Raw genomic sequence first — 13,479 nt, forward strand, 5'->3', positions numbered from 1 at the left:
GTTTCTCTTGGTCAAGCTCATCACCAAATTCAGGACCAAAACGATGCGTCTAACAGACTGCCGGGTTCGCACCATTAACGAGATTCTCAACAGCATCAAACTGATCAAGATGTATGCCTGGGAAGAATGTTTTGAGAGCAAAGTTGAAAGTAAGTCAGTTGCATTTCAACCATCTGGATAAAAAGTAACATCAGCACACTCTAAAGAACAAAGTGGTGCAGATGTTGTAGATGCAGGGCCATAGCATCACATTTTAGGCCCTGGGTACAAACCATCTTGTTGGGCCCCTACTGAAAGTTATGTTCCTCGTTTGTTTTTCGCCATAAACTATACTAGTATTCTTGCATTATTGTATAAACTTTCTTTTTTCTTCACATTAACCCAGAGGTTCCCAACCTTTTTCAGGTCATGACCCCATGTTAATATCATAAATGTACGGTGACCACAGTTACATTTTTTTGTTCTAGAATTAGTTTTTGATAATGTTTATTAAAGTGTGTTACAAATACAGAGTAGCCAGGATTAGTGCACACGGTGACAATTCCACCACCTTAGATGTTTATACAGTTTATTTGAACTAAATTTACAGTATATTTGAGAAGGTGTAGGATACTGTTATTTGATATTTACTGTGTGTGATGTGTATTTGAAAAATAATAATAATTAAAAAAATTTAATCAATTTTTACCCCTTTTTTTTTTTTTTGACCAAGTACTATAGACATTTTAGTTGACCGCATTTTAATTCCAGGCAACCCCCCATGGTGTCCCAACCCCAAGGTTAAAAAAAACTGCAATAAAGTAATGACAACATATCCAGTGCTTATATTTTATAAATCTGTTTTACTATAATTTAGTAATTTATTGAATATTGTGATATTGTGTTTGTGACTTACTTTTGCAACAATTTAGGGGCGGTAAATAAGTGATAAAAAAATATTTGTGGGGGAGACGGGTGGTGCTGGGGGTATAACTAATATATATAAGCTTATTTTCACACAGGGCCCTTTACATTCAAATATAAAAAAATGTAAAATGCATTTTCATACATATATATACAACTAGAAGTGATTTGGGTTTCAAAAGTGTTGTCAAAGAAATAAAAAATAGGGTGATGTATAGGGATATAAAAATGGACATTAATATATATATATATATATATATACATAGTAATAAGCCTTAAGCCTTAAGCTTTCTACTGAGACGTTTTTAATGTTGGTCCTACTGAATATGAATGGAAATACAATAATAAGAACTAGAACTGCAAGCAGTTATGAAAGGGGGCCAAGCCTTCCCGCGCGACTCGGCTCGCACATTTTGCGGAGCCCAATAAAGTACGTCACGAAGGATGACGGGCTTGGGGCGCGCGTCAGGAAACAGGTCAACCTGCCATTTGCAGTGAACACGTGGATATGAAGTTTATGAAGATGTGATTTAAAATGTGAAAGTGTTGCGTTTGCACCCATTATAGTGCCACCTATTGGCACACTTTTTGGAATGGGTGGTCCGTGTGCTCTTTAATATATACCCTGTACATTTCACAGCCCTCAACATAATAATTCAGCTGAAATAAATGTTTGTTGTTTATGTTCTGGTAAGCCACGCCCACCTTGACCAATCACGAGTAACTTCAAGAAATGGCCTCAGGAGCAACCTTCGGTCATACCCACTAAACTTGGTAAAAATTAGTCTTGCCATTTATGAGATATACATTTCCCATATTTGCAGTGCCCCCTAGTGGCCTAAATTATTCATATCTACTTGACCCCTTGCATGCACAAGCCCACACTGAAAGCGCGTCACCGCTGATAGAATTAAAACAGTTTTTGGTCACGTTTTTAACATATATAATGGTAAAGTTTATTAATTACTTACTGCTGAATGAGACATCAGACAATGAGGTTTCTGCACAATACAAGCGATGAGCTGAGATCTGCTGCTGGAGCAGCTGTGCGCATGCATGTGAGTGAGATGGAACACAGGGGGGAGGGGCGAGGGGGGTAAAGGCGGAGCCATTTGGGAGGCTACATTCAAAATCATGCTCGCTTACCCTACCTTTAACAAATGGGTACCAACATTTTTGTCCACGTGTGTACATCATCATCATCACCATCATCGTCATTGTTAGGATTTCTGTGACGTACCAAGCACTGCTCTGGTGAGCATCCACAGCTAAGACTCCAAATCTTTTCTCTTCAGGTGAACGAAAGAGAGAAAGGCAACAACTACAGAAGGTCCTTTATATCCAGAATATCAACGTCAGCATCACCAGCATCATCCCCACTGTCGCCACCGTGGTCACCTTCCTCCTCCACACTTTGTTAGGTCTACCGCTCCAAGCGTCTGCTGTGAGTATGACCATCACACACATCACAGGTCCATGTGTTTGTCAGGACGTGTTGGTACATCAAAGACAGTAAAACACAGAGAAATCAAGTACAGATGTTATTGTCAGACTTGTTCCATTTTATACAATTGCTTCTCTTCTTTCTTACGATAGGCTTTCGCAACCATTGCCATCTTTAACTCTATGAGATTCGTTCTTTCTCTGCTGCCTCTGTCTGTTAAAGCCTCGGCTGATGCTTTTGTGTCAATCCAACGATTAAAGGTAAACTCTCACTCAAAGCAAGAAGAACTAGAATACTAGCATTTCCTGAAGAAAATGCAAGTTAGGATGCAGGTGCTGGCCCACGCCGTGCTGCATTAGCATAGCATTAGCATTGGCATTAGCATTGGCATTAGTGTTAGCTAGCATTAGTATTAATTAGCACTAGCATTAATTAGCTTAGCGAGCGTAGACATTAGCATAGCATTGACATTAGCATAGCATTAACCTAGCATTAGCATTAACGTGACCTAGTATTAGTATTAGCCTAGCAATGACATTAACCTAACATAAGCATTACTCTAGCATTAGCATTAACCTAGCAATGACATTAACCTAACATAAGCATTACTCTAGCATTAGCATTAACCTAGCATTAGCACAAATCAAGAATTTGCTAAGTATTAAACAATAGCTGAACATTAGCAGTGAGGTTGAAATGGGTTGAAAAAGTTAAAGAAAAAGTTGAAATGGGTTGAAAAAGTTGAAAACAGTTGAAATGAGTTAAAGACACTTTTGAAGAATGGCTCAATCAAATCAAAACATTGATATACAACAAAGTGGATTTATAAAGTCATTTATTGTTTTTAACAGACTAAAACAGACACAGGCGTAGCCAGTTACATTCAGCTGTATTTGTGACTATTAGTCCCAAGGGCTACGCGTCACATTGATGTGTACTTTTGTCAATCTCTAAATAATAGAAAACACAAATTAAATAAAACATCATTTGTAGTGCTATAAGGTAACACATCATAAACAGTAAGAACACGTTTCTGACACCGAACATGTTGCCCTTTCTCTCCTTCAGATAATAATATTTATACAGTGAGTGTTCATTTGTCAGTCACGGCGTGCTTGCAGCATGTAGTAGTTAGCACTGTCCGAGCGTCCGCGCGAGCTGTCTGTGCTAGCCGCTACATTAAGGTGGTAGCGAAGGCTGCAAAGCTCTGGTGATAAAGCAAACTTTTTCTTGCACAATTTGCACACAATTAAGGTTTACTTTTCCATCCGGTGTTTTAAAAAGCCAAAATTAACACAAACGAAGCAGAGCAGCTCGGTCGTCTCCCGTCTTGTATTGCAGACTGTACATCAGTATTATGGGTATACCGGGAACTTTTAAAATGAGAACGTTTCCCTTGCTCTTTGGAGTGCTAAAAAAAAAGCAAATGAGACACTTCATACCCCACCCCCTCTCGGTTCAACTCCACCCTGCTCGGCCATTTTTGTAGTTTGATAGAAGAGATACGGCTATGTAGTGGCGCATAAACTTTTTATTCACACGTTATTAACAAAATGTCAACAACGGAAGACTTGTCCATCCAGCCTTACATGTTCGAGCCAGAGTCTGACCCGGCAGAGTGAGATGAAAATGAAGATGATGAACCTGCAGAACCCTAACAAGTGAGCTAACACAAGCACCGAGCTAACGCTAGCGCCGAGCTAACGCTAGTGCCAAGCTAACGTCACGAAATGCATTTTAATACAGTCTTTTCGGAGACAAAAACTGCAAAATGAAATGACTAATGAAAACTTTAGACTTAAATTAAATCACGTAGGCCATATCATCAAGGATCTAAAACGAGCACACAGCGCTAACATGTGAAGTCTGAAGACTGTGCAACTGCTAAGCAACTGCTAATGCTAACAAAACAATGACAGGGACGTCTTATCATTACACTTTTTAGCGTTATTTACAGCTTACCAAAGTGCTCTGTTCGTCGTCTCCAAAGATAGAAGGAATTGAACCCTCAATCAGACAAAGTCTTTCGGCAAATCCTTCTTTATACTGGTGGAGGTTGCTGAAGCAGTCATCCTTGAAGTGCTTCGCGCACACAAAAATGACCTTACCCACAGATTTCCGTGAAAAATAAATCTCAACCAGGCACTTCGAAAAGATTCTGATGCTGGGAGACGGTGTAATGAAGCGTGTGGGTTACTACATCCAACAACCGAACATTTTGACTTGTCCTCTCGTAACTTCAGCATCCTTGAGCTTGGACTACAAAATCACAGCGAGAAATAAAAATGGCAGATCGCTCGAAGTGTTGGGCCTGGAGCCGATGTCTTAATTTGGCAGTTCCGCTGCAAATACTGTGATGTAATAGTTCAAAAAACGTAATAGAGAATAGAAAAATCAAAACAGATTGAAAAATATGACCAAAACAGAATATAAAGATATCTACGGAGCACCCGAAGAGACTAATTTGATTTTTTCTGTACTTCTAAACACTCTAAATATACAACAAAATGCATTTGAGGGCTAAAAAAGTGGATTTAGCATGATATGTCCCCTTTGACACACAATCTCTCTATTTCAGAAACGTTTGACATTTCATATCTTATTTAATAATTTAAAAAATGTTCTGTTCTTATTGTTTTTGTTACAGAAAATATTAATGATCCAGAACCCAGAGATGTATCTGACCCAAAGAAAAGACAGCAGCTTTGCTGTGGTAATGAGCAATGGTACGTTTTCCTGGACCAAAAACAACAGTAAATCAAACTCTATCACCAACTCCACCAGTGAGGAGAAAAATCCCCCTATGGATTCAGAGGCTGTAACAGCAGAAATCCTGCCAACTCTGAGAAACGTCTCCTTCACTCTGCCCAAGGTATGTTTGGGCTCTGCTAAACACAACAAGACTAACTCGATTAGTCAAGTTAAACTTTTCTATTTCCTAAAGGGCAAGCTGCTGGGTGTCTGTGGGAACGTTGGGAGTGGAAAGACGTCATTGATTTCCAGCATTTTAGAACAGGTAGGTCCATTTTGTGAATGTGTAATGTTTTTTCAGCTCCCAAAAGTGGCCTGTCACAGTTTCATCAACCAACCTGTTTATTCCTGTGTAGATGCACCTTCTGCAGGGCTCGCTCACGGCCGATGGGACGTTTGCCTACGTTTCCCAACAGGCCTGGATTTTCCACGGAACTGTTCAAGAAAACATTTTAATGGGGCAACCCTTCGACCAGACCAAGTAATTATTCACCCAATCTCATGAAAATAAGTTAATCCTTCACAAAACAGTCTTTTATTAACTTTCCCCCAATTACGGGGTTCTCAAACTTTTTTGGCTCACATACCCACGTTCTCTTATTTCTGAATCAAAGTACCCCCTTTGCTCAGAATACTATAAAAAAACAACTATAGAGCATAATGATGGAATGAAAGATGATAACACATTTTAAAGAATCTCATTTTGTAAATAAGTGGAAAGAAACATAATTCAATGCAGTGGTTCTCAACCTTTTTTGGATTGTGACCCCATTTTGATATCAATAATTTCTGGCGACCCAAATTGTTTTGGTAGTTTTTGATCCTGTTTGAGGTGAGATTTTTTTTTTAATCTGCATTTTAGTTTAACTATATTCACAAAGTGAAAGTATAGAAATACAGTTGTTTAAGATTGGGATCCTGACGCCAAGGTTGAAAAGCACCGATGTTGTGGATCGTGAATAGATTTATTTCTACAGTTTTTCAAATTTCTGGTCATCTCACGCCTGGGGTGGGACCAAGACTGACACTTTATTTGTAAATTTTCCACTTTCTCTCTCAAGTACCCCTGTAGTGCCATTGCGTACCCCTAGGGGTATATGAACTTTGAGAAATACTAGTTTAGATAAAGCTCCACATGGTTGCACCAACTGCAATGAATCTTTAAAGTCTACAATCGTTAATGTCAAAGTTCTTCCCTCTGTCAGTATTGTTAAACATTGTATTTTCTTTCACTCAAAGCGATCTCACTGTCAACACATGCATGGTGGATACATTAGTCAAGGTTGCATGATGTTTTTTAATTCAGAATTCATTATTTCGAGTTAAATTATTTCGAATTAAAGTTTTCTGTTTCGTGTGAACACGGAAACAGTAATTCTGAATTTATGTTTACATGGAAAACTGGTTTATTCGGCTTTATTTAATTTCGCTATAGGTCTGGGGGTTGGGATATGGAATCACAGGAGTGCCAGAATTAAAAGGAAATGTATGTGGAAATATAAAGAGAATCAATAATAAAAATTAGGAAATACAAAGAGAATCAAGAATGAAAAAATAAGCAGTCATATTCTTTTTCCATTTTGTTTTTGTTTTTCCCATTTTTTCATTGCTTTTTTGTTTTGTCCGTGTTTTTTCCATTTTGTTGTTTTTTTTCTGTTTTGTCTTTGTCTTTTCCATTTGCGTTTTGACGTTGCTTTTACTTCATGACTCAAGCTGTTGGTAAATGCAATGTCAAAGCAAAGACTCGCCCACAGCAAGTAAGTAAGTAAGTAACATTTATTTCTATAGCACCTTTCTCAGACAAAAAGCCACAAAGTGCTTCACAACACAGATTAAAAGCAAAAAACAGTACACACAGTATAAAAGGGGGGGCGGCTGGAGGGCACGGAGGACTGGAAGAGACAGGCTTGAGCAATGACACATGAAAGGCAGGATGGACCTTCAGCGACGGTAGAAGTTTGAGGCGCAAAACAAGAAGGATTGATCACCTTTTCAATCTCATAAGGCCCAATAAACTTTGGGGCCAACTTACGGGAGTCGACTAGAAGGGGCAAGTCCCGAGAGGAGAGCCAGACATTTTGTCCAGGTTGGTATGTGGGAGCAGCAGTGCGGTGTCTGTCCGCGATCCTTTAGTTCCTTGCTGCTGAGCGCAGTAGTGTAGCCCTGGCAGCCCTCCAGACCCGACGACAGCTCCGCATGTTTGCCTGGACTGAGGGAACTGCTACCTCCTCTTCTTGAGCTGGGAAGAGAGGAGGTTGGAAACCCAAGGAGATCATGTAAGGTGACATACCCATTGCAGAGCCAACCATGGAGTTGTGGGCACATTCTATCCATGGAAGACAAGAACTCCAGGATGCCGGGTGGTGAGCGGTGAAACAGCGGAGGGCAGATTCCAAATCCTGATTTGCCCTTTCAGTTTGCCCATTAGTTTGAGGGTGGAAACCTAAGGATAAGCTGGCAGTAGTGCCGAGAGCATGGCAGAAAGCCCTCCACACTTGAGATGAGAACTGGGGACCTCTGTCAGAAACAATGTCTTGTGGAATGCCGTGGAGGCGGAAAACGTGCTGCACCATGAGATCAGCAGCTTAGGAAGAGGGACAAAATGCACAGCCTTGGAAAAAACGGTCTACAATAGTTAGTATAGTAGTATTACCCGCCGATGGAGGCAACCCCGTAACAAAGTCCACGGCTATGTGTGGCTATGGGGTCAGGCAGGGGGTGCAGCAATCCAGCAGGAGCCTGGTGAGATGACTTGCTGCGAGCACAGATTACACAGGAAGACACAAAAGTCCGGGTATCACGGGAGATGGTGGGCCACCAAAACCTCTCCTTAATAAAGGCTAGAGTACTGTTAATACCAGGGTGACAGGCGAGCTTAGAGGAGTGTCCTCACTGAAGCAGTTGAGAGCACACAGAATCATCTACAAATAAACAACCTTGTGGTGTGTTACCTGGATCAGGTTGTGTGTGCTGTACAGTACCTCCCGGACAATGTCCTCAATCTCTTAGTGAGCTGCTGCCACCACACAGGCTTGGCGGATAATGGTTTCGGGCTGGGTCACCTCAGTATCTGTAGCTGAAAGGCGGGAAAGAGCATCTGGCTTAATTTTCCTTGAGCCAGGATGGTATGTCAGGGAAAACTTAAATCTCCAGAGGAACAGGGACCAACGTGCTTGACGGGAATTCTACCTCTTGGCAGAGCGTAGATATGACATATTCTTATGATCGGTCCAAACAATGAATGGCTGCTCAGCTCCCTCCAGCCAATGTCTCCACTCTTGTAAAGCTAGTACCACAGCCAACAGCTCTCGGTTTCCTACATCATAGTTACGCTCCGCTGGAGAGAGTTTGCGGGAGAAGTAGGCACAGGGGTATAGCTTAGAATCCGAGGGGGATCTCTGAGAGAGTACAGCACCAACTCCAAAGTCCGAAGCATCTACCTCCACAATAAATTGCAGAGAGGGATCAGGATGGATGAGAATAAGGGCTGAGGAGAACAACCGCTTAAGCTTTCGAAAAGCCAAGTCAGCTTCTTAGGACCAGGTGAAAGGAACGGCTGTGGAGGTTAACTGGGTCATTGGGGCGGCCACTCGGCTGAAGTCTTTAATAAAGCGCCGGTAAAAGTTGGAAAAACCAAGGAAGCGCTGGAGTTGCTTCCGGGTCGAGGGAGTGGGCCAGTCGGTTACTGCCTGGGTCTTAGCTGGGTCTGCCTTGACCCGGCCTTGTTCAATGATGTAGCCAAGGAAGCTCACTGATGATCTGTGGAATTCACATTTTTCCGCCATAACAAACAATTTGTTTTCCAGAAGTCTGTGAAGAACCAACCTGACATGTTGCACATGTTCCTCCATGTTACGAGAAAAAATTAGGATCATCTATATACACAAAAATAAACCTATTCAGCATATCTCTAAGCACATCATTAACCAAAGCTTGGAAGACTGCAGGGGCGTTGGTAAGGCCAAAGGGCGTTTCTAAATACTCAAAGTGGCCAAGGGGGGTATTGAAAGCTGTTTTCCACTCATCTCCATCTTTGATTCGAATCAGGTGGTAGGCGTTCCATAGGTCTAGTTTGGAAAATATTGTTGCATGGTGCAGTTGCTCAAAGGCAGAATCAATGAGGGGAAGTGGGTATTTATTCTTGATTGTGATTTCATTTAACCTTCTGAAGTCTATGCATGGGCGAAGGGTCTTGTCCTTCTTCTCAACAAAAACTGGACTGGAGAAGAGGAAGGACGGACCAACCCCGCAGCCAAAGAATAGTGAAGGTACTTCTCCATGGATTCCCGTTCAGGGCGGGAAAGATTGTACAGACGACTGGAAGGCAAGGGGGCTCCAGGGAGAAGGTCAATGGAACAATCATAGGGACGGTGAGGAGGTAGAAAAAGGGCCTGAGACTTGCTGAATACTTCTCCTAAATCATGTTACTCGGGGGGCACAGAGGCTAAATCTGGAGGCTCTGGGGCTGAGGAAACTTGGGATGGGCCTGGAGCTAGGGCTGACTTGAGACAATGGGAGTGGCAAAAAGTTCTCTAGCTTTCTATGGTGCCTAGAGACTAATCAATATGGGGGTTGTGTCGTTTGAGCCAGGGTAGACCAAGAATCACAGGGACATGAGGTGAGGGGATAACTAAAAATGTAATGGTCTCACGATGATTACCAGACACAATAAATGTAACCGGGGTGGTGCTGTGAGTGATGTGGGCCATAATTTTGCCATCCAAAGCTCCATTACTGATGAGCCTCCCCTTTTGGTCGCAGCGGACAGTTGGCGAGGCAATGCCCAGGATTTCCACAGTAGAAACAGAGACCAGAGCGGAAACGACGTTGCCTCTCAGCAGGGGTAAGACGAGCACGGGCCAACTGCATGGGTTCCTCAGCTGGGGGGGCATTAGAAAACTCGGGGTGCTTTGGGGATCTGGGGAGACCTTGGGAAATGTGGAGGTTAAGACCGAAATTGGGGGGGAGCCCTTAAGGCAGGGACACGTGAAGCCTTAGCTCTCCACCGTTCACGCATTCTATTATCTAGGCGGATGGACAGGGAAATTAGAGACTCAAGATTATCTGTTTCATCCCTAGCTGCTAATTCATCCTTGATGTAGTCACTCAACCCGTGAAAAAATGCTCCCTGTAGAGAAACTTCATCCCACCCACTTTCAGCAGCCAATATCCGAAATTCTAGGGCATACTGAGCTACAGAAGTTACTCCTTGTTTAATGGTTAGCAAACGCTGGCCTGCCTCCTTTCCCTGCACAGGATGATCAAAGATACGTTTAATTTCAGAGACAAAGAGGTGGTAGGACTCACAAATTGGGGAGTTGCTTCTCCATGCTGCAGAAGCCCACTGACTAGCTTTACCTAAAAGTAGCCCCATGATAAATGCTATACGAGACCTGTCTGTATTGTAAGTTAAAGGTTGTTGTTCAAACACTAGGGAACATTTTAACAGAAAACACCCACACTCCCCTAGGTCTCCGGAATAGTGTTGCAGAATGGGAATATATGGCTCTCTGGAGGAGTGAGGAGAAGCTAGGGGTTCAGGGGGAGCACTAGCAGTAGCCCCTGAAGCAGTCGGGATGGATAGCTGAGATGTTACCTGGGAGAACTGAGTGCTGAGTCCAGACATATGTGAGGAGAGGTCCTGAAGTGTTTCCATAATTGCTTGCAGGGCTGTTTCATGACGTCCTACTGCAATGCCTTGGCCTTGGAGGGCCTGGAGGAGTGAAGCTGGGTCTGCAGGATCCATGTGGCCAGATTATTCTGTTACGATTGGAATGTGGACCCAAATGCAGACCAGACAGCTGAATTGAAGAACTTGAGGTTTTATTGCAAAGTCGGGGTTTGAACGGCGGACTGGGAGGCAGATGGAGGAGGTCGATGAAGTAAATCCGATCCTGGAGGCAGGCATGTGGTTGTGGAGTGGTTAGGAGGAAGGCAGGCTTGGAGGAGATGTCACCGGTGGAGATCACTTGAGTAGACTGAATAATTTGGCGAGGAGTAGAGCAGAAACCAGGGTTTTTGCACTGCAGCTGATGAGCAGGTGAGTTGCAGGTGTGAGTCATCAGATGCTTGATTGCAGAGGTCACGCCCCCCAGAGACACACACAGAAAGACAAAGGGGGAGGGAACCCATAGGGAAAACAGGATCACAGCCAGAACCGTGACAATCTCAGCAATAGCACACAAAGGAGTTTCAATAAAACTATAATTTAACTTCACACAATACAAATTAAATTACTGTCTCAAATCAAACAAATATTCATCAAACAAAACACTATGAGGTGGAATGAGCCCTCTCCTCACGCTAAACTCCCCAGCTCTTTGGCTGGTGTTCTTCATGGGCTGCTTTTGGTAGTCATCCCTGTCACTCATCCACATTATCATCAGTGACAAAGCGGATCATATTTGGCCAGTCTGTGAAAGAGCAAGAGCAAAACTCAGTGCAAGTCAAGCCCACTGAAAGACACTGGCACTTGCTGGTTTCATTGGATTTTCCACCTTTACAGTACAAGTGGGTGATGTCTCAAACTTCTTTAGGTGCTGTTGCCTTCTGGAACATGACAGGTTTAATGGACCCCTCTTGTCTGAGCCTCCATCCTCTACCAACTGGGTTCCAAAGATGAGCCTTGGCCAGGTGGCTGTGATGCCACACTACTGTTTGGTTCTTAAGGCTCTTAATACATTTCGCTAGAAGGCATCTTTTGTTGGGGTAGACTTGCCGCTGAATATTTCTTTTAGACCATGTCCAGAGTGCATGAACACTTCTGAGGATCCAAACATCCCTTTGCTTGAATATTAAACAAGCAAAACCAGTACATCTGTATCATCACATTTGACAATGAGACAAATAGGACTCTGGGTGGTGTATTGCATGTAGGTTGCACATTGGTTTATTTTCTGTGAGTCCCAGAAGCTCTTTGTTCTTTTTGATTTGTCAGAGGTTGTTCAGTAAAGACGGCTTTCTAATTTGCACCATCTTGGAGGAAGTTTGAGAACTCTTTTGTGACTTTCTGCGATGCAACCTGACCACTTGCAATATTGATCAGTTCCTCAGGAACACTATTAAGGTCAAAGAGATTCTGCTTCTGCTCCACAGCTTCCATTATCCTCTGTATGTCTCGCTCGTCTCTGTCCATTCTGGATGCTCTATGCTCCTTGTGTGCTCTCGGGCTCTTTGCAACAGTGTGACAAAGCTCTTTCATGCCACCTACATATGCTGTGGTCACATCTTGTGAGAGCTCCGTTCTGTAGTGTGACGCTAACAACTCCACCCTGACTGTTGCCTTCTCTGTTGATGGTTTGCTCCAGTGCTTGGTCAGTAGCCACATAGTTGAAGCTTCGATCCTCAGACTGGCATACAACAAATCCCCCTTGATGCTTGATTGTGTATGCTTCTGGTGGTTCATGTTCAAGGGATTTCATTTTGCAACATGGACTGGCATGTACTTGGCATAATTGGTCCTGCCAGCAGCTCTGAACCAAGGCATAACCTCACACATGCAATTCAGGTGAAGGTGAAAGTCAGCTTCACGCTCTGAACGAAGCATCTTTAGCAACAGATCAGCACCATTTAGGAACATTAACCAGTTCCCAAAGGTTGCTGATTGCTTATGAACTGTATAAGGTGTCATATGAAATATACTGTTATTTAATACATTTTAAAATATATTTATAAATACAGAGTAGCACTTAACTTACTTTGCAGGAACATTGAATTGGTCAACATTCTTGTCACCATTGATAATGGGCTGTTGAGACTTAATTATGTCAATGTTTCACTTTCTTTCATTTGGGACATACATTTAGTGATGTAACACGCTGACTACCAGAGAGACATGTAAACCCATGTAAATTTGCGATGGTAAAACAGGGGACGGGACCCAGATAAGCAAACTGCTTCTCTCGTCTCCTTTTTCGGCATGTACAAAAAATGTAAAAAAAAAAATAAAAAAAAAAAAGTGAATGCAACCATGTCGGAAAAATAAACTGAATAAATAAATAAATAAATAACTATGCATGCTATATTCACATATCTGGTATCACTGGATTCAGCATAACCACATCTTTCCACACAACAATCCCTGGCCAAGCAATTACAAAGTAAATGAGAACATTCTGATATTAATTTTTTGTATGCCCACTTACTTTAGGCAAATGTTCATAGGTCTCTATTTACTGTATTACACACCTGTTCCAAAATAGTTACACAATGATTTTTAAAACATTGAATGAAATTGTCCACATCAAAGCACACCATGAATAAAAGAGGGTCAAACATATCAGAAAATTTCTCTATAGTGTTAGCAGCAAAAACACGCCTCTGAGACCTGACTTCTGATTGGTTGGGCTCAGGTCTAAAGTGCAGATCACACTAAACAAGAC

General features: G+C 42.3%; 1 protein-coding gene across 1 annotated transcript in view; it reads left to right on the forward strand.

Annotated features, from left to right (window-relative positions):
• The window catches only part of LOC114455649 (multidrug resistance-associated protein 9-like), a 73,432-nt gene that overhangs the window by 20,692 nt on the left and 39,261 nt on the right, over window positions 1-13,479 (forward strand). Inside the window, 6 exon segments of the mRNA XM_028437026.1 lie at window positions 2-149; window positions 2,199-2,347; window positions 2,500-2,607; window positions 4,995-5,219; window positions 5,292-5,363; window positions 5,455-5,579. Coding sequence (XP_028292827.1) covers window positions 2-149; window positions 2,199-2,347; window positions 2,500-2,607; window positions 4,995-5,219; window positions 5,292-5,363; window positions 5,455-5,579 — 827 coding nt within the window.

Source organism: Gouania willdenowi, chromosome 3 (assembly GCF_900634775.1).
Source record: "Gouania willdenowi chromosome 3, fGouWil2.1, whole genome shotgun sequence".
Lineage (NCBI taxonomy): Eukaryota > Metazoa > Chordata > Actinopteri > Blenniiformes > Gobiesocidae > Gouania > Gouania willdenowi.